Source organism: Gekko japonicus, unplaced genomic scaffold (assembly GCF_001447785.1).
Source record: "Gekko japonicus isolate JY-2015 unplaced genomic scaffold, Gekko_japonicus_V1.1 scaffold288, whole genome shotgun sequence".
Lineage (NCBI taxonomy): Eukaryota > Metazoa > Chordata > Lepidosauria > Squamata > Gekkonidae > Gekko > Gekko japonicus.
The window spans coordinates 216005-242057 of NW_015173682.1; the positions used below are offsets into that span (position 1 = coordinate 216005).

Genomic DNA, 26053 nt, shown 5'->3' on the forward strand with positions numbered 1-26053 from the left:
GAATGCCAAGCTTTGCCAGGTAAAAAGAGGGGAAAGTGTTTAAAATTAACATTATTTAATGTTTAGCACTGAACATGGTTCAGATCTGTATTAGGAACAAAGAACTCTATGAAATTCAATGAAAACAATCGTGGCTCTGAGTATTCAGTGTACTCAGTACAAAAATGACAAAGCCAAAAATTTCCACATTTGGCTTCAATTCAAATGTAATTGTAATCTTCTAGATAACATTTAATTTCCGTATGGTTTCCAAAGGCACCCATCAACATGTCACCTAAATGTTAATCTGTTGGTGTAAACCATGGTAATACACAAAAGCATATATAAATCACAAATCCTATTATTTCCCCAAGATTACATGACATTAAATCATTAACTCCTTGTGCTCCTACTTACATTGTAGTTTTTCTCTAACTGTAATTTTAGCACATTATACATTAGTGTTGTGACCTCTTTTATGATAAGACCATTAGAAAATATTATATGTCTGCTTAATTGAACTGTGTTCTACAAATGGTAAAGCGTAGCTCTAAATGTGATTTCCCCCCTTTCACAACTACGTCTAAGCTGTGTAACTCTTTATAGCTCATCTGTGTGGAGAAGGATGGAATCATGTTGGAGATGCCTGCCTCCGTGTAAACTCTAGTCGTGAAAACTATGACAATGCAAGACTTTACTGCTATGGCTTAAATGGGATTCTTGCATCATTAACAACCTCGAAAGAAGTAGAGTTTGTTTTGGATGAAATGCAGAAATATACTCTCCAGGTAAAGTATATAACTAATCTAGAAGTGCACATAGAAATCTTTAAAAATTAATGGCACATTATTTTATTTTTGTCATACTGTTTGCAGTTATGCATTCACGGAACACGTTATAGTGGGAGGACTTCTTTTTCAACTTGAGCTTGATTTTGACACTGCAAAAATACTAGGTGCTATTTTAAAAGAGAGCAATTTTTGTGAGATTTAAATATTCCAGTGCAACTTTCTTTTTCTTTATAATAATGTATTTAACAGAACAGAAGGATACAGTTTTTTAACCTTTGGCTAATCATACTTATTGCACTTTAAAAATGTTGTAAAAAACTGTTTACTGTTCTCATATCTTCTGGCATAATCACCTAGAGGATGCTATTCATCATCATCATCATCATCATCATCATCATCATCATCATCATCATCATCATCATCATCATCCACCTCTTGCTGTCAAGTGGTCTTGAGGCAGCTAATAACAGCTAAAATATTAACAGACATTGATTAAAAACATAATACAAATAAAACTAAAAGGCAGCTCATATAAACCGACTCAACTAATGAAAAGCTAAATGGAAGAGCTCTGCTTTGTTGAACCATCTGCTGCACCATCTGACAGCTGGTTTCACCAGGATGGGGCCACCACAAAGAAGGCCCTCATCCTTGTAGATGCCAGGCAAACATCCTGGGGGCCAGGCACCACAAGAACACCACAATTGTGGGTGGCAGGGACATGTTGGAAGAGGCGGTCCACCAGGTATGAAGGTCCCAGGTCATTTAGGGCTTTTAAGGTAATCACCAGTAGCTTGAATTTGATCCAGGACTCAATCAGCAGCCAGTGCAGCTGTTTCAAGACAGGCTAGATGTGATCTCTACAAGGAGAACCTGTCAGCAATCTTGCCGCTGCATTCTTGACTGCCTGTAATTTCCAGAGTGCCTTCTGGGGCAGCCCTAGATAGAGCACACTACAGTAGTCTAGGCGGGAGGTGACTGTGGCATGAATCACTGTGACTGAGTCAGAATGGTACAGATATGGAGACAGTTGGTGGACTTGACACAAATAGAAAAATGCTGTCCTTGCCAGTGCTGACACCTGCTTGTCTAGGTGCAAGGAGGAGTCAAGCCAGACCTCCAGACTCTTAACGGATTCCACTAATGAAAGTTGGACTCCATCAGGTGTTGGGAGCTGAAGGCCCCCCAGCAGTCTAGACCTCCCCAGCCAGATGATCTCTGTCTTAGATGGATTTAACTTCAAGTAGCTCTTCTTCAGTCAACAAACCACAGCCTCAAGGCAACAAGCCAGATCTCCCAGTGCAGAATCTAGCTGCTTATCCAGCAGGAGGAAGAGCTGGGTGTCATCTGCATATTGGTGGCATCCAACTCCAAACCTCCTAATGAACTCCAGTAGAAGGCACACAAACACATATATCTTAAATAACATTGGGGAGAGAATCATGCCTTGTGGAACCCCACACTCAAGAGAATGCTTGGCGGAATAATCACCCTCAACCACTATCCTCCAATGGCATCCCTGTAGGAATGAAAGGAACTATGCTAAGGTGGTCCCATGAATCCCTAGGCGCAGTCACCAGGCTAGGCAGTTACAAGGATCAAATGATCAACTGTGTCAAATGCTACTGACAAGTCCAGTAAAATCCGCAGTGCAGACCCACCCTTATCCAATTGATGGTGGAGGTTGTCCACCAAGGCTACTAGAGCTGTCTCAGTTCCAAACCCAGGCCTGAAGCCAGACTGGAAGGGGTCGAGTGCTGATATGTCATCCAGGAACCCCTGAAGCTGTTCTGCTACTGCCCTCTCAGTCATTTTCCTGAGATAAGAAAGATTTCATGATATCGGGAGGTAATTGGCTAGGTCCTCAGGATCCAAGGATGGTTTCTTGAGAAGGGGTCTAATTACGGCCTCCTTTAGGGACCCATGGAAGCAACACTGGGAGAAACAAAGATTCATAATCTCTTTCAGGGGGCCTCCAACCACTTCACAGCAGGATTTAACCATCCATGAGGGGCAGGGATCCAATGTACAAGTTGTCAGCTTTGCAGCTAACAGGATTGTGTCAATGTCAGCAGCCGAGAGCTGGTTGAAGTGGTCCAAAAAAGGACCTTGATGTAAACATGGAGCTTCCAGCATACTTTTGGGAACAAAGCTGGTGGCAAGGTCATGGCGGAGCATCAAGATTTATCTTCCTAGGAAGTTGTGAAATTGTCACAGCTAAAAATGGAATTTCTAATATTTTGGGACCTTACATTCAGGGAGGTCAAGTTCTGAACCACCCTAAATAATTGTGCTGGATGCGAACTCGCAGATGCAATGGGGGCAGAAAAATAAGTCTTTTTTGCTGCCTTCACCACCACCTCAGAGGCCTTCAAATGGACTCTATAAAGTGTTCTGAAAGCTTTGTCATGAGTACGTTGCCAAAATCTCTGTAGCTGTCTAAGCACCTTCTTAATTTCTCTCAACTCCCTGGAATACCAAGAAGCAGGAGAACAGTGGGGGCACAGAGGGCATTGGGGGGGATCCTATTGAAGGCCTGACAGAGCTTGGCATTCCAAGCCTCAGTGAGCTCATCCACAGAACTACCAGCCATGCTGGAGAAATCCCACATAGCATTCTGGAATCCAACAGGATCCATGACCATGAGTCTCTGTGGGTGAGCATAAATTTGCTTGCTGTCCTGTCAGAGGGGGTAGCAAAACTCAAACTGACCTTCAGAAGGACATGATCTGACCATGGCACCGGCTCAACATGAACTGAATTATCCAGATCCATACCCAAACAGAAGAATCCAACAGGATCCATGACCATGAGTCTCTGTGGGTGAGCATAAATTTGCTTGCTGTCCTGTCAGAGGGGGTAGCAAAACTCAAACTGACCTTCAGAAGGACATGATCTGACCATGGCACCGGCTCAACATGAACTGAATTATCCAGATCCATACCCAAACAGAAGATCAAATTCAGCATGTGGCCTGCTTCATGTGTGAGAGTCAAAACAACCTGGGAGAAGCCTAATGTTGCCGTGGCAGACATAAAGTCTAAAGTGGCTCTGGTGAGAATGGTGTCTGCATGGATATTGAACCCCCCCCCCCAAATCTACCAGATGGGAAAAATGCAATATCCAGTCAGACATTGTCTCTGCCAGCTTCAGCAGGGTATCCGCTGATGTTCTGGGTGGATGGTAAACCAGCAAGATAGCCAGCTTCCCCGTGACACCCCACACAAGGCCCACACATTCATTGCCAGTTATCTTGGGCGGGGATCTTCTGGAAGGAGAAACTATCTCAGATAATAATTGCAACTCTACCTCCCCATCTTCCAGTTCAAGGTTGATGTAGGACTTAGAAACCAGGCAGAGCCAGCTGAGAGAGAGAAACTGTCTCACCCTCCCTCACCCAGGTCTCAGTAAAGTAGGCCAGGTCAGAGTTGCCACCCAGGATAATATCCCAATAAGCACTGATCTTATTTTGTATTGGCCTGGTGTTACACAATGTCAAGGATAAAGAGGAAGTTACTCCAGACACCAGCACACTGTCATCCCTGTGGATGGGACAGAGATTAGAAGGACACCGGAGCATATCTATATCTCTGAGTTCTTCTTACAACTACACTCCTCTCACTGCTGTTATCTTCCCACTCCCGAATGAACCCCTAGCGATATTGTATAGTGAGGCTATGATGTTAAAACCTTGAGCTCAGTTCCAAAATAAAAAACAGACTGGGTGCAATAGATTTGATAATCTACTGCCAGGCCAAAAAGTCATTAGAGAAAGAATCCCGCTACAGCTAATTTGCAAAAAAAGGAAGATTCACTTACACAACATAAATAAGATAAATCAATGACAAAGTAGCTAATAATAACAATAACACCAATTAACTGATTAATAGTATACGGTACTGCTAACTAATTACAAATGTCTGGCAGTTGGCCATAGGCCTGGCTGGCAGAAAAAAACCCCAGACAATATACAAGCACCCACAACATTTGAAAAGGCTGCAAAATTAAAACAGTCTCACTCTAGTCAGAACTAGGAGGACAAAAAGGTTTGCCAAAAAACAAGGCAAACAAATACAATGTCCAAGGACCAACTAGTCAACATGGCCACAGGTCTGTAGAGCAGCTAAAGATACCAGATGATCAACATAACTAACATAAGTTCAGGCCTGCTCTGTAGGGCTCATGCGAAGGGCTGTGACCCTTTGCGTGTGACTATGGTATGCACCAACGGTGCAGCTGCAGGCTGGTAGTGGGACTTTATAGTGACTGGTGGATTTCTGGAATGAGGGCAGTCTGCCACAGTCACGCCTGACTCTGCTATGCCAGCGTGGGCGATGTCAGGCCAATTAGAAGCTGAGTGGATCAGCCAGATGGAAAAATGCTGTTGATTCAAAGGTGCAGCAGGTCACGTTTTAAGCAGCAGCTTTGCCACCAGATGTGAAATTCCAGACCAATTAAGTAGAGGTACAGATACACAACAGATTACTCTTCATGTGTTGTACAGTACAAGCCTAAGTAGATTTACACCCTTCTAAGCCCATTGAACTAAATAGATTTAGAAAATTTTACTCTGCTAAGTTTCAGTGTCAATCCCTTTAAACTTAATGGACTTATGTCCATACATACAACTGCATGCGGAATTCCAGCCTTTTATTTTGGAAGTATCTGCTGGTGATGGGGATGCCTGCCTCCAGGTGGGACCTCGGGATCCCCCCAAATTATAACTCATCTCCAGACTATAGAGATCAGTTCCCCTGGGGAAAATGGATGCTTTGGAAGGTGGACACTGTGGCATTGTACCCCACTGATGTCCCTGTTCTCCCCAGGGTCCATCCCCAAATCACCAGGAGTTTCTTAATACAGATAAGAATAGTATATATAAGTTTTATTCATGGTAATTGACCAGCACATAGTACACCGATGGCATAAAATAGAAGAGGAGCCCTGCTGGATCAGACCAGTGGTCCATTCATTTTAGCATCCTGTCCCTAAGTTCCACAGTGTTGTGAGCAGAAATTCTACCTTGTAAGAAAAAAAGCTAGTAGCATTAAAATTGTGAGCATAACCTTGTAAAAAATCTCTTTTAAATTAAATTCTTTTAAATTAGATTTAAACTATATTTTAAATATAATTTAAACATTATAAGAGAAAACAGACCGCTTTCCACTATATTGGTAGAGCTGGCCTCCGGAGAACAGGTCTACCCACCCCAGTCCACTATATTGGTAGACCTGAGCCTTAGAAAATATACTAGCACTTGGGGGGGAAGGACTCTTGCTATCTACTTGTTAAATTTTTTTTGGTGAAATATGACAACCTGCATTACAGGTCAAGTATAACAGAGAAGGAACAATCACGGTCAGAATGTTGCCTAACCTAACAAACAGGAAGTTGCTTAAATGTTGTCAACCTGCCCAAACTACTTATTTATTCAAATATTTATATCCCACTTTACCCTATGACTCAAGGCAGCTTACAAATCATACTGAAAAGCATAATAGGGGTGGGCAAAATCATTTTTTTCTGGCTCCATTGTAGCCTATGGGGACCATTATAATCAATAAGGCTCATACACTTTAATGGAGAATTGATCTGGGAGCATCTGGAGCTCTTGGGGGGGTGTTTTTTGAGACAGAGACACCAAATTTGCAGCATAGCTGCTGGTGTCTTTCCTTAAACCCCACCCAAGTTTCAAAAAGATTGGACAAGGGGGTCCAATTCTGTGGACCCCAGAAGATGGTGCACCCGTCCTCCATTGTTTCCAATGGAGGGGAATGAGCAGAAGCAGAACTTCCTGTGCTGCCTGTTAAAATTTTGTGTGCCAGCACCCCCTAGTGCAGTTTAGAGGGAAATATGGTGGCCAACCAGTAACTTTGGACAGCCAACAACAGGGCATAGAGCCTGAAGCCTTTCCCTGATGTTGCCTCCTAGCTCTAGGATTCAGCAATTTAGTGCCTCTGAATGTGGAGGTTCCCCTCAGTCACCATGGCTAGTAACCATTAATAAACATCCTCCATGAATCTATCTAATCCCCTTTTATAGCTGTTTATTCCTGTGGTTTACATCCTCTGCCAGCAGATTCCACATTTTAATCAGTCTCTGTGTAAAGAAGTATTTCTTTGTCCATCCTGAAGCTACTGCCCATCCTGAAGCTACTGTCCTAGCTTTATTTGATGTCCTTGATTCTAATATTTTGGGAGAGCGAGAAAAATTTCTCGTTGTCAACTTTTCCCACCCCATGCATAATTTTATAAAACTCTACCATGTCCCCACTTAGTCATCTGTTGTTTTCTAAACTGAAAAATCTCAGACTCTTCAGCCTTTTCTCATACGGAAGGTACTCCAACCCCTTAATCATATTGGTTGCTCTCTTCTGTACTTTTCCCAGTTCTGTGATGTCTTTTTAAAGATATGGTGACCAGAACTGTACACAGTATTCCAAATGAGGCCATGTCATAGATCTATACAGGGGTTTTATAATATTGGCCATTTTATATTCAATCCCTTTCCTAATAATCCCTAACATAAAGTTTGCCTTATTCACTGCTGCCACACATTAGGTCAACATTTATGCTGAGCTGTCTTGCAGCACTACTCCCCATCCCCTGCTGGTGGCCAGGGGGGGGACTTGGCAACCCTAACTGGTGAGGTTCCTCTTCAGGCAACCATTATCTACAATAGATGTCACCACTGTGAGCAAGGGAATCCCCGTGGTGTCTTTATACACTGCTTCATAGTAGGTTGTTAGTGTTAAACTGTTATGCCAAATCCTTTATCTACAGCAGATGGCTAACTATAATTTTAACGTGAGTGCTGACCAGCTATACCGAGGTTGTGTCTACCCACAGAGTTCCAGTAAAGGAGACCACACGGGTGTTTTTCCAAAACAAAATAATCTTTTTACTGAAGGATTTCGAGTTCACACATACAAAATAATAGTCTCTCTTTTCACATACACTCAAGATTCCTTAAGAGTTACAGAAAGAATATAAAGATAGTTTCTCAATTACTTGGAGGTAGGTAGGTATATTTCGGTTTATGCTCACCTGTTTCCAGAAGTCTTGTCTGTTGCAATAAGAATTGGGGATTCAAAGTAAATCTAGGGAGGGGGCTTCTAAGCACACTGCCAGAACCAGCCAGCAAATGGCTGCGCATGCCAAGAGATCAACTAAAGACAAAAGGGTTTTAGCAGGCTTGGCAGAAGGGGAGTTAAAGCAGGTAGGGGGGGGTGACTAGCAAAAACCGTAATGCATGGTCTCTGCGTTTTATAGTTAAATCTCCAGGTGGGTGGCACCTTGCCAAACTGTAATCCCACCTACTTACAAGTCCATCCCATGAACTACCTGATTGGTGAATGTAGAAAGGAGACCAGAGGAGTATTAGAAGCCACTGTGGAGGTGGGGCTGCACCTGACAGACAACCACTTGTTATGTGTAGGAGATGGGGGGGAGTGTGTTGGAAGCCACCCCACCTTCTCTCCTACACCTGACAGGCAGCTGCCTGTCCGGTGTAAGAGGGGGAGACCAGAGGAGTATTAGAAGCCACTGTGGAGGTGGGGCTGCACCTGACAGACAACCACTTGTTATGTGTAGGAGATGGGGGGGAGTGTGTTGGAAGCCACCCCACCTTCTCTCCTACACCTGACAGGCAGCTGCCTGTCCGGTGTAAGAGGGGGAGACCAGAGGAGTATTAGAAGCCACTGTGGAGGTGGGGCTGCACCTGACAGACAACCACTTGTTATGTGTAGGAGATGGGGGGGAGTGTGTTGGAAGCCACCCCACCTTCTCTCCTACACCTGACAGGCAGCTGCCTGTCCGGTGTAAGAGGGGGAGACCAGAGGAGTATTAGAAGCCACTGTGGAGGTGGGGCTGCACCTGACAGACAACCACTTGTTATGTGTAGGAGATGGGGGGGAGTGTGTTGGAAGCCACCCCACCTTCTCTCCTACACCTGACAGGCAGCTGCCTGTCCGGTGTAAGAGGGGGAGACCAGAGGAGTATTAGAAGCCACTGTGGAGGTGGGGCTGCACCTGACAGACAACCACTTGTTATGTGTAGGAGATGGGGGGGAGTGTGTTGGAAGCCACCCCACCTTCTCTCCTACACCTGACAGGCAGCTGCCTGTCCGGTGTAAGAGGGGGAGACCAGAGGAGTATTAGAAGCCACTGTGGAGGTGGGGCTGCACCTGACAGACAACCACTTGTTATGTGTAGGAGATGGGGGGGAGTGTGTTGGAAGCCACCCCACCTTCTCTCCTACACCTGACAGGCAGCTGCCTGTCCGGTGTAAGAGGGGGAGACCAGAGGAGTATTAGAAGCCACTGTGGAGGTGGGGCTGCACCTGACAGACAACCACTTGTTATGTGTAGGAGATGGGGGGGAGTGTGTTGGAAGCCACCCCACCTTCTCTCCTACACCTGACAGGCAGCTGCCTGTCCGGTGTAAGAGGGGGAGACCAGAGGAGTATTAGAAGCCACTGTGGAGGTGGGGCTGCACCTGACAGACAACCACTTGTTATGTGTAGGAGATGGGGGGGAGTGTGTTGGAAGCCACCCCACCTTCTCTCCTACACCTGACAGGCAGCTGCCTGTCCGGTGTAAGAGGGGGAGACCAGAGGAGTATTAGAAGCCACTGTGGAGGTGGGGCTGCACCTGACAGACAACCACTTGTTATGTGTAGGAGATGGGGGGGAGTGTGTTGGAAGCCACCCCACCTTCTCTCCTACACCTGACAGGCAGCTGCCTGTCCGGTGTAAGAGGGGGAGACCAGAGGAGTATTAGAAGCCACTGTGGAGGTGGGGCTGCACCTGACAGACAACCACTTGTTATGTGTAGGAGATGGGGGGGAGTGTGTTGGAAGCCACCCCACCTTCTCTCCTACACCTGACAGGCAGCTGCCTGTCCGGTGTAAGAGGGGGAGACCAGAGGAGTATTAGAAGCCACTGTGGAGGTGGGGCTGCACCTGACAGACAACCACTTGTTATGTGTAGGAGATGGGGGGGAGTGTGTTGGAAGCCACCCCACCTTCTCTCCTACACCTGACAGGCAGCTGCCTGTCCGGTGTAAGAGGGGGAGACCAGAGGAGTATTAGAAGCCACTGTGGAGGTGGGGCTGCACCTGACAGACAACCACTTGTTATGTGTAGGAGATGGGGGGGAGTGTGTTGGAAGCCACCCCACCTTCTCTCCTACACCTGACAGGCAGCTGCCTGTCCGGTGTAAGAGGGGGAGACCAGAGGAGTATTAGAAGCCACTGTGGAGGTGGGGCTGCACCTGACAGACAACCACTTGTTATGTGTAGGAGATGGGGGGGAGTGTGTTGGAAGCCACCCCACCTTCTCTCCTACACCTGACAGGCAGCTGCCTGTCCGGTGTAAGAGGGGGAGACCAGAGGAGTATTAGAAGCCACTGTGGAGGTGGGGCTGCACCTGACAGACAACCACTTGTTATGTGTAGGAGATGGGGGGGAGTGTGTTGGAAGCCACCCCACCTTCTCTCCTACACCTGACAGGCAGCTGCCTGTCCGGTGTAAGAGGGGGAGACCAGAGGAGTATTAGAAGCCACTGTGGAGGTGGGGCTGCACCTGACAGACAACCACTTGTTATGTGTAGGAGATGGGGGGGAGTGTGTTGGAAGCCACCCCACCTTCTCTCCTACACCTGACAGGCAGCTGCCTGTCCGGTGTAAGAGGGGGAGACCAGAGGAGTATTAGAAGCCACTGTGGAGGTGGGGCTGCACCTGACAGACAACCACTTGTTATGTGTAGGAGATGGGGGGGAGTGTGTTGGAAGCCACCCCACCTTCTCTCCTACACCTGACAGGCAGCTGCCTGTCCGGTGTAAGAGGGGGAGACCAGAGGAGTATTAGAAGCCACTGTGGAGGTGGGGCTGCACCTGACAGACAACCACTTGTTATGTGTAGGAGATGGGGGGGAGTGTGTTGGAAGCCACCCCACCTTCTCTCCTACACCTGACAGGCAGCTGCCTGTCCGGTGTAAGAGGGGGAGACCAGAGGAGTATTAGAAGCCACTGTGGAGGTGGGGCTGCACCTGACAGACAACCACTTGTTATGTGTAGGAGATGGGGGGGAGTGTGTTGGAAGCCACCCCACCTTCTCTCCTACACCTGACAGGCAGCTGCCTGTCCGGTGTAAGAGGGGGAGACCAGAGGAGTATTAGAAGCCACTGTGGAGGTGGGGCTGCACCTGACAGACAACCACTTGTTATGTGTAGGAGATGGGGGGGAGTGTGTTGGAAGCCACCCCACCTTCTCTCCTACACCTGACAGGCAGCTGCCTGTCCGGTGTAAGAGGGGGAGACCAGAGGAGTATTAGAAGCCACTGTGGAGGTGGGGCTGCACCTGACAGACAACCACTTGTTATGTGTAGGAGATGGGGGGGGAGTGTGTTGGAAGCCATCAGAGAGGCTGGGCCAGCAGCTTTACTTCACCTCACAGGTGGTTCTTGGCAACTCCTGATTTCCTCAACTGTCATTAGCTCTCTGCAGTCCCCTGTAACTGTTGGGGTTTTTTACCTCAGAACTTTGAGCTCTGCAGCTGACCAATCGGAGAGTGGGGGGTGCAGGGAGGCAGCTTCCTTGCAGCCGCATAGGAATCAATGGGGGGAGCACATTTTCCCCTTTTGACCCACTTAGGGTTTGAATGTCTAAAAATCCCTTCTTAGCGAGTACCTACGCCATGGTAGGAATGCTCTCCCCGAATTTGGTGTCTCTAGGTCCAGCGGTTTGGCCTAGGCGTTGATTTATAGTGAGGGGACTTTCTTTTATATATATGTCAGAGTTCAGAAACATTCAATTCACACCATAAGAACAAAAGAAGAACCCTGCTGGATCAGAAGAATGGTTCATCTTGTCCAGCATCCTGTCTCACAGAGTGGCCAACTGGATCCTCTGAATGGCCAACAACAGGGCTTAAAGGCCAAGGCCTTCCCCTGATGTTGCCTCCTGGCTCTGGGATTCAAAGGATTAGTGTTTCTGAATGTGGCTGGTAGCCATTGATAAACATCCTCCATGAATCTATCTAATCCCCTTTTATAGCTTTTTATTCCTGTGGTTTACATCCTCTGGCAGCAGATTCCACATTTTAATCAGTCTCTGTGTAAAGAAGTGTTTCCTTTTGTCCATCCTGAAGCTACTGCCCTAGCTTTATTTGATGTCCTTGATTCTAATATTTTGGGAGAGCGAGATTTCTCGTTGTCAACTTTTTCCACCCCATGCATAATTTTATAAACCTCTACCATGTCCCCACTTAGTGGGGGAAGGGAAAGAAAAGCATTTTAGACATGCCTGGGTTCCCTGCCCAATCTTGAGAAGATCAGGCAGGGAACCCAGGCATGCTTGCATGCCTGCCCTTTGTCAGGGTGTGTGGCATACGCAAATGAGCTATGCAAATTAGCTCCACCTCTTTTTCTATGAAATGAGCCCTGTCTGTATTTTAGTTAAGTCTTATGCGGGTGTATATATTTCTTTCTCTTATAAAATAAGGTAATCTGTCAGTGTTTATAAATAAAATTGGTATACTAGGCAGTTTCTTCAGATACACTGAGCTAACTCCAGAACAAAGTCAGTATTAATAAAATAAAGGCAAGCCCAGGATAACTCCATTAAATAAAAATAAGACAAATCATACAGAAATGTTATGGACAAATAATTTTATATAATTATATAGTCTTATTATTTTGTCTTGTTGTCTTAAACATACCATTTTAAACATAAACATCTTTCCCGTCTAATGAGTTCGAGTCCAATGGTGCCCTTAAGACCAACAAAGTTTTATTCAAGGTATACGCTTTCATGTGCATGCACACTTCTTCAGATATGTTGAAACAGAAGCTGCCAGTCCATACATATAGGTACCTCGAATAAAACTTTGTTGGTGTTAAAGGTGCCACTGGACTTGAACTTTGTTTTCTGGCTTCAGACCAACATGGCTACCCACCTGAATCCATCTTTCCTGTTTTTTAGTATCTTGTGGTTAATATTGCAGGTGGGAATTTCTCTGTGGCTATATGTGGCTGAAGCTTGGCAACCTGTGATCTTTAAGTTCCTTATCAGAGAACAAGAAAAAGTAATTAATAATAGGCGCAGTGGGAAAAATATAATTTATTCAGCTTGCATTTTACCTGTACTTCATCAGTTGACCTGTAAAAATATACAAATATTTTCAAGTCTCAAGAATGATAGCCATGTGTATCATTTAAAACACATATATTTAAAAACATTTTTAATTAAAAAAAAAAAACCCAGTGGTAACTGAGCATGCGAGAATTATAGCTGTTAAGTTGATGTCCCAGTAGCCAGAAGCTGGTGCATATTGAATAAATCAGTGTCAGTTTCCTCATAGGTCCATTTTGAGAAAACATATTATAAAATGTGCATTATTAGAATTCTAAATGTTCTTGAACAGAAAGTACAGACTAGTCTTACAGGTACACATAGGTTAAGAAGTATAATATAGCTCAACTGTAAAATAGTGTTGTCAGAATTTCCCACAGCAGTTGAGCTTCAAAGGAAAGAATGTGAGCCAGACTCCGTTTTTTTATTTCAGGTAAGTGGTAGTAAGTCTAAACTTTCCTTTAACTGATAAGGAACCAAAGCTTCTTTCAGTTTCAGAATACATTCTGCCTGTTTCTTTGTCAAATTAAATCAATTATTGATTTCCTACTGCACCATTTTTTCCCTATTTCTGATTATTATTGCAGCCTTGGTGTTTTTGTTTTATTTTTGCTTTGTTTTTAGTAATGTTTAAGGGCAAATTATTTCCTAACAGAGCAGACTTGTTCATTGATAACTAGGTGTGCCTGGACACCTGCCAGTTTAGCTCACTTTCTCTTCACCAGTGGTAATTAGCCAGAATTAATCTATCAGTTGTTTGGCTGTTTGCAACCTGTTCATATTTTTGCAGGAAAAGGTTACTTACTGCCATCAGAACCTGACTCCCAGCTGATGAGGGATCAGCTGGGAGTTTGTGTTTGGTCTTCTGCTTGGGAAATTTTGCTCTGGGTTCAACAGAGGTTTTTTGGAGGGGTGAGGATCAGGAGCACCATCTGGCTGATCAGCTGGAAGTCAGGTTCTGATCTCCCATATTAGAAACTGCTGCTTCCCAGACTCACTAAAATGCAGCAATTGGGTGTGTGTGTGTGTGTGTTGGCTTTGACTACAGAGAAAAGGAGAGAAAGGCATTCTTTTCCTTTTGCTCTGGAGAGCTCAGAAGCATTACTTTGATCCCTGCCCAGTTTTTTTCGGTGGGAGGACAAGCTCTTTCCCCTCTACATTTTTGCAATGCATGGGTTAACAAGATTGCCTCTGCCCTCACCCAGCTTGGGGGGAGGAACAAGCAGGGCTGCCAAGAGCCACTATGGTCTCCCGGACAAAGATGCCATCTGGGCTCCCTTTATGATGCTGATCCAAACTAAATATAATAACAAAACAAATCACTTGGTTGACTGTCACCAACCACACTTCTATAACAATAAAAGGATCTGAATTTGTGTGTCTACTTGTGGCAGACATAACATAAGCATATAAAACTAGGAATCTCTAAATTGGCCACCAGATTCAGGATGTTTGCAGGAGTTCCAGGGCCAAAAAATGAAAAGAATCAGAATATCTTTGCTCAAGCTAACTCTAGGACCCACCCCCCTTGCTATTTGCAATGGAAACTAAGTTTGTCTAGTGGTTAAAGTGTCTGCTAGGATCTGGGAAACATGGCTTTGAATCCCCACTCTGCCATGAAAGCCTTCTGGATGACCTTGGGCCCATCACATACTTTCAGCCTAATCTACGTTACAGGGTTGTTATGAGAATAACATAGAAGAGGGGATAACAATGTAAGCCACTCTGGATCCTCCTTGAGGAGAAAAGCAGGATATAAATAAAGTAAATGTATAAAGAAATAAGTTCTGGTTCCTATTCCTCTAACATTTATTATTATACATGTAGTACTATTAAATACATGCTAAGTTGCCAATCAGGATGGATGAGAAGGAGTTGAGACTGAAAAATAGGGGATGGGGTTGGGGATAAGATTAGAAATGGGGATAGATTAATGCCAGATCATAACAAAAGAGGAGAAACGTGTGGAAAGGTGTTAGCGAAATATAGGAAAAGACAGCAGCAGTTGTTTTTTCCTGCCACACACTAACAAAATTTTGCAATTTGGCTGCGCAGGAGCTGGGTAGAACTAAAGGAAGAGGGCAATCATAGATAATGATCTTGTTGGGAGGTTGCATCCTGGCAATGACTGTAGCTTGTCCTGGCTGGTCTTGCCTTGCTCTAGTGCTGCCTTGGTTGATGGATTAAGCAGGATCTGATCAGCAAATGGTTTCTCTTAGTCTTGTAGTTAACTCTGCAGAAAGGCCAAGGCAAGCAGAGTCAGATACTTTACTGCAGGGGTGTCAAACATGTGGCCCAGGGGCCGGATCAGGCCCCTGGAGGGCTCCTATCAGGCCCGCAGTGGAACTGGCTGTCTTCTGCTTCTTCTTCCAGTTCTGCTACTACTGCATCATCGTAGGTTTGCAGCTTACAGATACACACCTGAACAGCATACTCAAGATTGCAACAGCACAGACATTTTGATGCAATAATTCAGAGCAAGAGGTGTCAGTTATCAGACACTAACAAAATATTGCAAGAGTGCTAATGTTTTAAGCATGTTTTTATTTTAAGTAAAAAAAAAACCCCTTTGTGTTTGTGTTCTTTATAAAGTTTATATCTCCACTACCTGGCATTACATTTTATGACACACATGGCCCGGCCCAACAAGGTCTCATTTATGTCAGATCTGGCCCTCATAATAAATGAGTTTGACACCCCTTCTTTACTGGGTTCTGCCTTCCCTGTGCCCCTAGTGGCTGCAGTCAGAACTGCATTAGGATTTAAAAATGTACTCCATAAATACGGCATGATGCTGGTTTTAGGGGCCCTCCAGCTGACTTGGGCCTCCCAAATTTTGTTCCCCCTCTCACCCCTCTTGGCAGCCTTGGGAACAAGATCTTTCTCCCCTTCCTTTTGTAACTTCACTGTGTAGCTATTTTCTTGGGATAGGTGGTAGATCAGAACTGGCTGATCCCCCCCCTCCCAATAGCTGTGAGAGCTGCTCATCACTAGGCAGCTGAAAACTTGTTTGGCAGCTGTTCAGGTTACTCTGTGCACTCCAAACATATCTTTGGTCAGCCCACAGTCTGATTGTGAGTGTTGAGCAAGGTAATGCTGAACAGTTTTGAGTAAACCTGCCTTACAAAAACCTGTAGATTATTTAGGTTAAGGACCTTTAGAGCAGGTCAGCTGCTGGAAAGGGGCATTATTTTCACTGCGTACAAAGTCTTGTTCCCTGTAGCAGGGATGAGTTTTTATAAAGGAAATTTTTTTGTGTGTGGTGCAAAGAACCTCCTCAAATCTGATATTACAGTTTATGACAGCCTGTCATTCTGACAGTCTGCTGATTGCTTGTAGTAAAGATGGGAAATGGCTGTTTCAGTTTCTAGATTTTGTTTTAAAGCTGCAAACTTCTACAAGGTGACATCGTACAAGCATATCTTTATTCACATGAATTATGGCCTGCAACACTACAGGTCTATAAATTTGAGATAACCCACATGTGGAATACAATAAAGGTAGACGAATGCGTGCACTTTAAGGTGATAACTTGGGTTAAGTGATCGTTTACTTATCAAAAACTTCTAATAAAACGTTGCAGTGATTTATGCTCTATCTTACTTTTGGTTCCCCCTCCCAAAAGTAATTTCTCTTTCATTCCTATCTGTCTGTCCCATTCCATTTATTCTGAATAAGTCACTCTGAATGTGCTATCAGTTGCCACGGAAGCTTGCTGAGATTTTCCTTGATTTTCCTTTATAAGCCTGTTCTTTCAGGTTCCAATCATGATGATTTAAAGCATACGATTTCATTTTAGATGACTTCTCTTTGCTACAGATCGTTTAGTAGAGTTCACAAATGTAGGGAGAGCAGCTGTAAAGACAAAAATGTCTGCTAACCTAAAATATCTGTGTCTAAATTTGACTTTTAAAATCCTTTTTACTTTTAAAACTGAATTATATGTGTAAAATAAAAGCCTTTTCAAGCTATTACAAATGACTGGGAAATAAACATACAGAGTTATATTTGTAAGTTTTTCTTAGTTAGTAGAAAAAGTCTCAGAATGCTTTCATTATGAATAACTATAATATGTCTTCCTCTTTTTGGTAGCGTAGAATGATTGGCAATTGAGTAGAATTTTACAGTTTTTATAATAATCAAAGGCCTACCCATCTGGCTTATTTCTACTATGATTCCCACACTAGAGTAAAAATGAATGCCCAATTTACTAGATGTTTTCAAAGACCCACAAAGGCTTCCACCTTTCCAAACCCAAGGAAGCTTTTGTTACACCTTCCTATTTATGAATTTCCTCTCCCATTGCCAAAAAGTAAAGACAACTGTCATTGCTTACCCTTTTATCTCTTCTCATAAAGGAAAAGGAATGCTTAAACCTGTTACAAGTTTAAGTCGTGCTGCAGCATACAGGTTTCCAGAAATATGGGATGGAACACATTGGGCAAAACTCAATATTTATTTAAAATGTAAAGCTGTAGAAGTACTCAAGGCACTTAATTATAATTCAAACATCATAAATGCTTAAAATAAGAATTAAAATGAAAACAATAGCAGCTACAAACTAATATTAATCAGGATTCTTTGACAAATACACAAAACAACACAGCTAGGCACTTACTGTAGCAAATGCCTGGCTTAACAAGAATACCTTTGCTCATGCCCTGAACTGGATAGCCCAGGCAAGCCTGATCTCATCAGATCTCAGATGCTAAGCAGGGTAGACTCTGGCAAGTACTTGGATGGGAGACATCCAAGGAATACCAGAGGCAGGACGCAGTGGCAGGCTACTCAAACCTCATATCTGAAAAATGTCCAAGTCTCCAGTAGGGGTCGCCACATGTCACCATGACTTCCAGCAGGCACACAAAACACCCACAAATGCACTCACACGCATACACACAGATATAATTAAAAGAATGACTGTTCATCTTCTAAAGCAAGATTAAGTGACCTTCAGTGTCTTCTACATACTCAGCCACAATAACAACACACAATTAGCATTAAAAGAAACATAACTACAGTCACAGGTATTTCCATAGAGTACTTTGCAACTACCCATTCATCATAATATTACCCACACACTATTTTTTAAGTAGTTATGCATGGAAGTCAGGCTGATACCATTTAACCCATCATCCTATACACTGACCCCAGATGCAGATAACACATTCAGAATGACCATCTGACTTCCAAGATTCTTTCAAAGAGCTGAAATGACGTCATCTCTCTAAACAGTTAAAGAGACCTAGGCTTTTGACACTCCATCATCTCTGGCTGGGCTCACAGAGGCTTTTCAAACATTGGTCATTGTTGCCCAATACAGCAAAAGTTATGGGAGGAGCTGTAGCTCAGTGATAAAGCAAAAATTTTGCTAGCAGGTGGCCTTGGGCTTGGCTGCTGGGTAGAGTTTGGGAATAAAACATCATCCTGGCATGTATTAAAGGTTCAGCTAATCAGATATAAACTAGGATGGACCATCTCAGGAAGGGCATCTTACTAAATGCTCATACCACAAACTGCCTTTCATTTTGTCCATACTGCCCCCTTCAATAGCATTCCCAGCAGGCCCGTAGCTAACAACCTTTTGCTCAGGGGGCCCATGTTTTTCCCAGGGGGCCCACCACCAAATATTAGCATATGCCACACCCCCTGACATCACCGGAAGTGTGTCATAAGGACATTGGCGTCTCTTATGTTCTTATGTTACCTGCCATGAACATGTTTTCAGACCTGAATACTGTGCTAAGGCAACTGGGTGGTGTGTGTCATGACTACTGACCTTTGGGAGAGAGCACCTATAACAGGGTATCTCTGCTAATACTTTGCTTAGACCTGTAGGTGCTAAAGAGGATGGATTGTATCCAGTTAGCCACTCAATGTGCAGGAGACAGTTGTCCTGTGAGGGTACCTGGAAGAGGCTTTACATTGCCTGATCTGTTTTTCTAAACAGCAAGTGATTAATGTTTCTAGCCAGTCAATGGGCTTGTACACCCAGTTCACTGATTTGGGATACCACTAGTCTGTTGGAAGATACAGTCTTGCATACTCCTGGCAGTTGTCATGTGTCCCTGAGAAGATCTTCTTTCCCTCTCTGCTACAGACCTTTCAAAGTGTGGAGCAGGACTCTTGCAAAAGCATCCAGTCTCAATAAAGTCCTTATCTGATGCCTTCCAGTAATACATGGAACTCAGCCAGCACTCTCAGTCCCAGGCCTATGACAGCAAAAAAGCCACATTCCTATCTGAGTGCATATAACTTCATGCCCACTGGAACCTTTTAATTTTGAATAAGAAATTCAGGTTGTGTGTCATTCGCCTTTTTTTTTTAATTAAGTGTTTTATATGTTAACATATTTAAAACAAGGTCATGGTGGCATATCAACAAACCAGGTAAAAGGAAACAAACCTTCCCTGAAATCAATAATAATAATGGTTCTTTTTCTTAACTCTGAATTATTTAAAGGCACAACAGTCTGCCAGGGAAGCTGCAAGTTTCTGCTTTTCCCTCCTCAGGCTACTCAAACTACATATCTGAAAAATGTCAAAGTCTCCATTAGGGGTCGCCAGATGTCACCATGACTTCCAGGCAGGCACACAAAACACCCACAAATGCACTCACACGCACACACACAAATATAATTAAAAGAATGTCTGTTCATCTTCTAAAGCAAGATTAAGTGACCTTCAGTGTCATCCACAATAACAACACACAATTAGCGTTAAAAGAAACATAACTACAGTCACAGGTATTTCCATAGAGTACTTTGCAACTACCCATTCATCATAATATTACCCACACACTATTTTTAAGTAGTTATGCATGGAAGTCAGGCTGATACCATTTAACCCATCATCCTATACACTGACCCCAGATGCAGATAACACATTCAGAATGACCATCTGACTTCCAAGATTCTTTCAAAGAGCTGAAATGACTGTCATCTCTCTAAACAGTTAAAGAGGCCTAGGCATTTGACACTCCATCATCTCTGGCTGGGCTCACAGAGGCTTTTCAAACATTGGTCATTGTTGCCCAATACAGCAAAAGTTATGGGAGGAGCTGTAGCTCAGTGATAAAGCAAGGTTGCTGGGTAGAGTTCGGGAATAAAACATCATCCTGGCATGTATTAAAGCTTCAGCTAACCAGATATCAACTAGGATGGACCAATAATCTCAGGAAGGGCATCTTACTAAATGCTCATACCACAAACTGCCTTTCATTTTGTCCATACTGCCCCCTTCAACAGCATTCTCAGACATCCTACTGAGATTTAAGGATGGAAGGGTGGATGACTGGGAAATCCCTGAATTTAAAACCACTGTAAGAAAAGAGAAACAGCTGCTTCAGTCCAGGCGATCTATACTTTACTGAACATTGTTGATTGAAGCAGTATCAACTCAGAACAGCTGCTTATCTACCTAGTACTGCTGTTATAGGCTCTCTTTCTCTCAGCATGGCACCAGAGGAACTGCCCTTAAATTTGCGAGATTTGCATGGCTGCCTGTGGAGAGACAAGGGGTGTATGATAATGATCACATTCAAAAGTGTATAACTGAATGCACGGTAACCAAAAGTGGTTGCTCACAAGAGATAGGTCAGTCAATGTATGAGTATTTCCTCTTTTCCTTTCAAAAAAATCAGCCCCCTTCTCCCAAGTTTCTCTGAATGTAAGTTTTATTGATATTCTTTCTTCCTAAGTTCTTCATTAGGGGATTTGTTTATTTAATTTAAAGTATTTCTAAACCTGCATTTCTCTCAATCCAGCTGGGACTCAAGGTGGGTAACAGCATCTCAAACTAGTCAAATAACAGAACTATATAATAACTGGCTAACCAGCTACAGCCTTTCCTGGGCAGAAAAGATTTGGCCACTGTGGTGCATGTCCTGGTTACATCTAGATTAGATTATTGCAATGCAGTCTTGTGTGGGGCTGCCCTCTAAAGGTGTTTGGAAACTTCAATTGGTACAGAATGCTGCAGCCAGGATGCTGACTGGAGTGGGTTGTAGAGACCATATCTCTCCAATCTTGGCCTGTCTACACTGGCTCCCAATACAATTCACAGTGTTGGTGTTGTCCTTTAAAGCGCTAAGTGCCTTGGGAACAGCATGCCTGAAGGACTGCCTACTCCCTTACTGCTACAAAGAAACATAGAGCTGGAAGAGACCCCAAGGGTCATCTGGTCCAACCTCCTGCACAGTGCAGGAAATTCATAGCTACGAAATCAGGGGTTTTTGATTCATTGAATGGTTATGGGAGATGGCGTTCCCTGGTAAATTCGTAAGATTACAGACAGCGAGCATTTGAGAGACTCTAGCACTTGTTTCAGGTTCTTCTTTTGACAAAGCATCAGGCGATACACGACCAGGAAGCCGGCAAACGTGTGAAGTATTTTGGGAACCTGCTTAAGAAGACTTTGTTGTTGGGAGAATCCTCCTTTGAAATTCCTTGCTTATTTTGACTTTTGTTATTCAAGCACATTTGTGTCATATTTATTCTGAGTTGGCAGTGCATTTTGTACAATGTTTCATGGTGTGGATTATAAAAACGGCATGTTGCATTTCTTCTAAATACGAATTCGATGTTATATTTTGTTTTATTACATTTATTGTTACATAGTTTTTTGGTCTATACCCAGAGGAAGGCAAATAACTCCAGGAGCTCTGGGCCAATCTGGCCTGGAAGAAGATTTCTCCCTGACCCCAAAATGACGATTGGCATTACTCTAGGCATACTCCTTGGTGGGGAGGGCGGGATATAGACCTAAATAAATAAATAAAAGGGCCATTAGAGCTGAACACTGGTTCATCCCTTCCTGCCCTCCCTCACAATCTGCCTAAATTCACAGTGAGTCATAGAATCAGCATTACTGTCAAATGGCCATCTAGCCTCTGCTTTAAAACCTCCATAGGAGAGCCCACCACCTCCCAAAGTTTTAATGATGTGTTTTTGTTTGGTTTAAATGTTTTTAAAGATGTGTTTAGCATGTATTTTTAAAAATTTGTTAGCTGCTTTGGTTCAGATTAGGCCAGAAAGGCAGGGTATAAATTTTGAAATTAAACATGTTTTTAAAGATTAAAAAAACTAGGGCAACTAATACATTCCATGTGCCAAATGCCAAGAAACACTGCTCAGTCTGCCCCCAAGTGTCCTGCTAAATAATTTGGATTTGCAGCCACTCTGGAAGGACACCAAGATGGGAGCTTTTCTTGCCTCTTCTGGGAAACTGTTCCAAAGAAGAGGATGAAAAAGCCAGTGTTTAGCCCAGTTGCACATTAGCATGGGAGAGGACACCAAGAAAAATGCTGGGATGACCAGAGTTGTCACTCAGATATGTACAGGGAGAAGTTATCCTTCAGGGTGAATTTGTTAGGGACTTGTTCATTTTCTCTTTGTTCTCTGAATGTGCTCTTATAAAGGAGGCTGTAGCAGAGAATTTGGCCACCAGAGCCAACAAGCGACATGTTTGGTATTTAGGCCCTACTTGCCTGTGTTATCAATTCTGTTCCCATAGCTCACTTCATTTATGCGTCTTGCCCACTTTCACTTAGCACTACTTCCCATATTGGGGGGGGGGTTTAATCTGTGGCCTCTGGTGTTCGACATACCCATCTCTGTTTTGGCCATGCTTAATTAGAGGAGCAAGGGCTGGTAGGAATTGGTCTATTCCTCTCTCATGGACAACTCCCTTGCTTATTTGTATAGGGCTCTTTATCCTTCCACTGTTTATTTGCTGTGTTAAAATAAATAGGTTATATCTAGGGTTGCCAGGTCCCCTCATCTTGTGGGCAGGGGGATCTGGGAGGTTTTCTGGGAGTGGGTGGGAACATTCCCAAAGTGCTGTCATCATCACATCAGTGACGTCGGGGGTTACGCTCTTGTTTTTGTGTGTGATAAAATCAGGGTCAAACAATAGAGTTTTGCCCCAAAACTAGAGCATTGCCATACGGCGTCCCCGATATTATGATGTCACTACTAGGTGCTGTCATCGCATCGGCGACATCATAGTTTGTGGGTGGGGTTTCCCCTGCCGGCCAACTGGCTGGTGGTCGACAGACACCCCCAAACTGGGAGATTCTCTGCCCGGACCTGGGGACCTGGAAAATGTAAAGAAGATTCGATAAGCCGTTGCCATTGGGCACAGGTATCATGGGAGTACCACCTGGAACTGTGTTGATTCCATCTTGGATTTATGATATCTGTAATTGATTGAGCACCGTTGTTTTTAAGTGTTGGATGTTCTTATTATGTTTTATATGTTTTAATTAAGGCACGGCTAATTACCTTGCCCTTGTTAGCCGCCCTGAGCCCATTGGGGAGGGCGGGATACAAATGTGAAAAATAAATAAATAAATAAAATAGTTATATCACAGACATTCCAGGAACTTTCCATCAGTAAAGAGGAACAGAGAATTTAAAACTGGTTCAAATAAAGAATACTTTAGTTTTTAGTCTAATCTCATGTGTGCTGGTAAATATTAGTTAGGTTGCACAATATTATTTAGTCATATGCTCTGAATCGAAGGATGCAGGTAGCTAATGCGTTAAATCTTCTAAAACAATTAAATATTCACTCTCTCCCTCTCTCTAATAATATTTCTTTTTATAATTTTAGAAACTAGCTGCATATATAGCAATTTCCAGCATTATAAGTTAAAAATTAATTTGATCTATAGGGGAAAAAAGTAACTTCACTATGATCCTGACCTCTATGCTGATTTCCAAAGGGCTTGGAGGTGTACAACAGAGCATTTATTTATTTATTTATTTATTTATTTATTTATTTTGATTTACATCCCACCCTCCCTGCAAGGCAGCTCAGGGTGGCTTACATTAAGGGTTAAAATACATTAAAACACAAATTATAAACATCATAAAAGATCATATACTGTAACATAATCATAAAGTGCTAGAGGCGGTATGATATTGCATAAAAATCCCAGTAGGCTATGGTGGAGCGGTCACAAAAGAGTATAGCCAGAGTCGGTAGACAGCTTATCAGACTATTTATACAGGCTGTTGCAGGCTGCTGTTGGTAGTATAGGGGGCTTTACCACAGTTCGATTGTTAGAAGCGGCTCCTAATCAAAGGCCTGGTGGAAGAGCTCCATTTTACAGGCCCTGTGGAACTGTAAAAGGTCCCGCAGGACCCTGATGACTTCTGGGAGCTCATTCCACCAGTATGGAGCTGCTTACTGAGAAGGCCCTGGCCCTAGTTGAGCCAGCCTGGCATCTTTGGGTCCAGGAAGGGCCAAACAGTTTTGAGACCCTGACCGCAGTGCTTTCTGGGGAACATGTGGGGAAAGGCGGTCCCTCAGGTAAGTAGGCCCCAGACCATATAGGGCTTTAAAGGCTAAAACCAGCACCTTGAAGCAAATTTGGTATGCTATTGGCAGCCAGTGCAATGCCTTCAGCACAGGCTGGTTATGTTCCTGCAGTGGGAGACCCATCAGCAGCCTGGCTGCAGCATTTTGCAGCAGCTGCAGCTTCTGGATTTGCAACAATGGCAGCCCCATGTAGAGAACATTACAGTAGTCCAATCTTGAGGTGACCATTGTGTGGATCACTGTTGCCACATCATTGCATTTGAGGAAGGAAACCAGCTGCCTAATCAACCGAAGATAGTAAAAGGCTGCCTTAGCAGTGGCTGCTACCTGAGCCTCCATTGTTAAGGAGGCATCCAGGAGCACTCCCAGACTCCTAACCTTTGGTGCTGGCACCAGTGGTGCCCCATTGAAGGCCAGTAGTGGGATCCCTAAGCCTGGCCCACTCCGACTCAGGCACAGGATCATTGGATTCAATTTCAATCCGCTCAGTCTAAGCCAACCAGTCACAGCTTGTAACTTCAGGTCCAGATCTTCTGTCTAGAGTGAGACTGGCTGCCCAACAATAGATATAGTTGGGTGTCATCCACATATTGGTAACATCCCAGCCCATGCCTCTGGGCAATCTGGGCAAAGGGGTACATATAGATGTTAAATAACATTGGGGAAAGCACTGCCCCTTGGGGCACCCCGCAAATCAGTGGATGCCTTCGGGACAACTGATCCCCAAGAGCTGCCCTTTGTCCCCAATCTTGGAGGAAGGAGGTGAGCCATCGCAAGGCAAGCCGCTTAATCCCAGTGTCAGTGAGGCGGTGGATCAGTAACTGATGGTTGACCATGTCAAATGCTGCCAACAGGTTCAACAGCAACAGCACCACTGATCTGCCCCAATCCATGGTCTGTGTGCAAACGGACTGGAAGGGATCTAACATGGAAGTGTCATCCATAAAGCTCTGCAATTGGTTCTTCCAGTTTTTGGCAACTTGCGAACAACCGCACGCCATCAAGCTCTGATGGGTGCGATTTGGATTGAGGCGGCAGGGAGGGGATTTGGAAGTCTTTGACCCCCCCCCACAAAGCTCTTGGAGGGAGCTTCTTGCCTGGAGCACTGGAGGGGCCGCTCCCGAAGCTGCGGCTGAAGGATCAAGGCTCTTTTTTGCTCCTTAAGGTCCCGCTGCCCCGAGGCCAGCAATAGCGACCAGAGACGTTACCAGACCAGAGCGCGCAAGGACTTAAGCAAAGGACTCTCCCTACAGGATGACATCCAGCGACAAAAACAATGAGTTAATGAGTTTCAAAAGAAAGAAAAAAGTAAAGCAGTTTGAAGAACCAACAGTAAGACGGCAAAGCCCGATAGAGAAAGGGGGGGAACTCTTGGGAGGAAGAACCCTACCCTATAGCGCAAAAAGCAGCGAAACGGGAAGCAAGCCATCAACAAGCTGTTAGAAACTCACCCAAACAAAGTGGATCGCAGCAGGGCTCGTTATTCAGTCTATAGGAAAATCGTAGAACTTTTAAGAACTTTTACCTTAATGTAAACAATGTTGCAACATGGGAGAAAAATGGCGTCCAGAGGCAGAGGCACCCCAGGAAGCACTAGCACAGCATCACCGGTCACAAGACCGGAAACTACCATCAATTTAGCTGGTACGATTTCTGAAGCCTTGCGCCCCCTGCTGGATCAACTGACGAATCTCAACAAAAAGATAAATCGAAAAAGACGGTCAAAAAGCTTATACAGGTTTAACCAAGGAGATGAATCAAAGAATGGACATTGCTGAGAGAGAAAGAGCTTCTGAAAAACAACTATTATTACAATTGCAAGTGGAAAGATCC

At 44.1% G+C, this 26053-nt stretch overlaps 1 protein-coding gene across 1 annotated transcript in view; it reads left to right on the forward strand.

Moving 5' to 3' along the window:
• The window catches only part of LOC107120373 (attractin-like protein 1), a 910146-nt gene that overhangs the window by 194539 nt on the left and 689554 nt on the right, over nucleotides 1-26053 (forward strand). The window contains 2 exon segments of the mRNA XM_015423059.1: nucleotides 1-19; nucleotides 586-767. The exon segment at nucleotides 1-19 is cut by the window's left edge and continues 24 nt beyond it. Coding sequence (XP_015278545.1) covers nucleotides 1-19; nucleotides 586-767 — 201 coding nt within the window.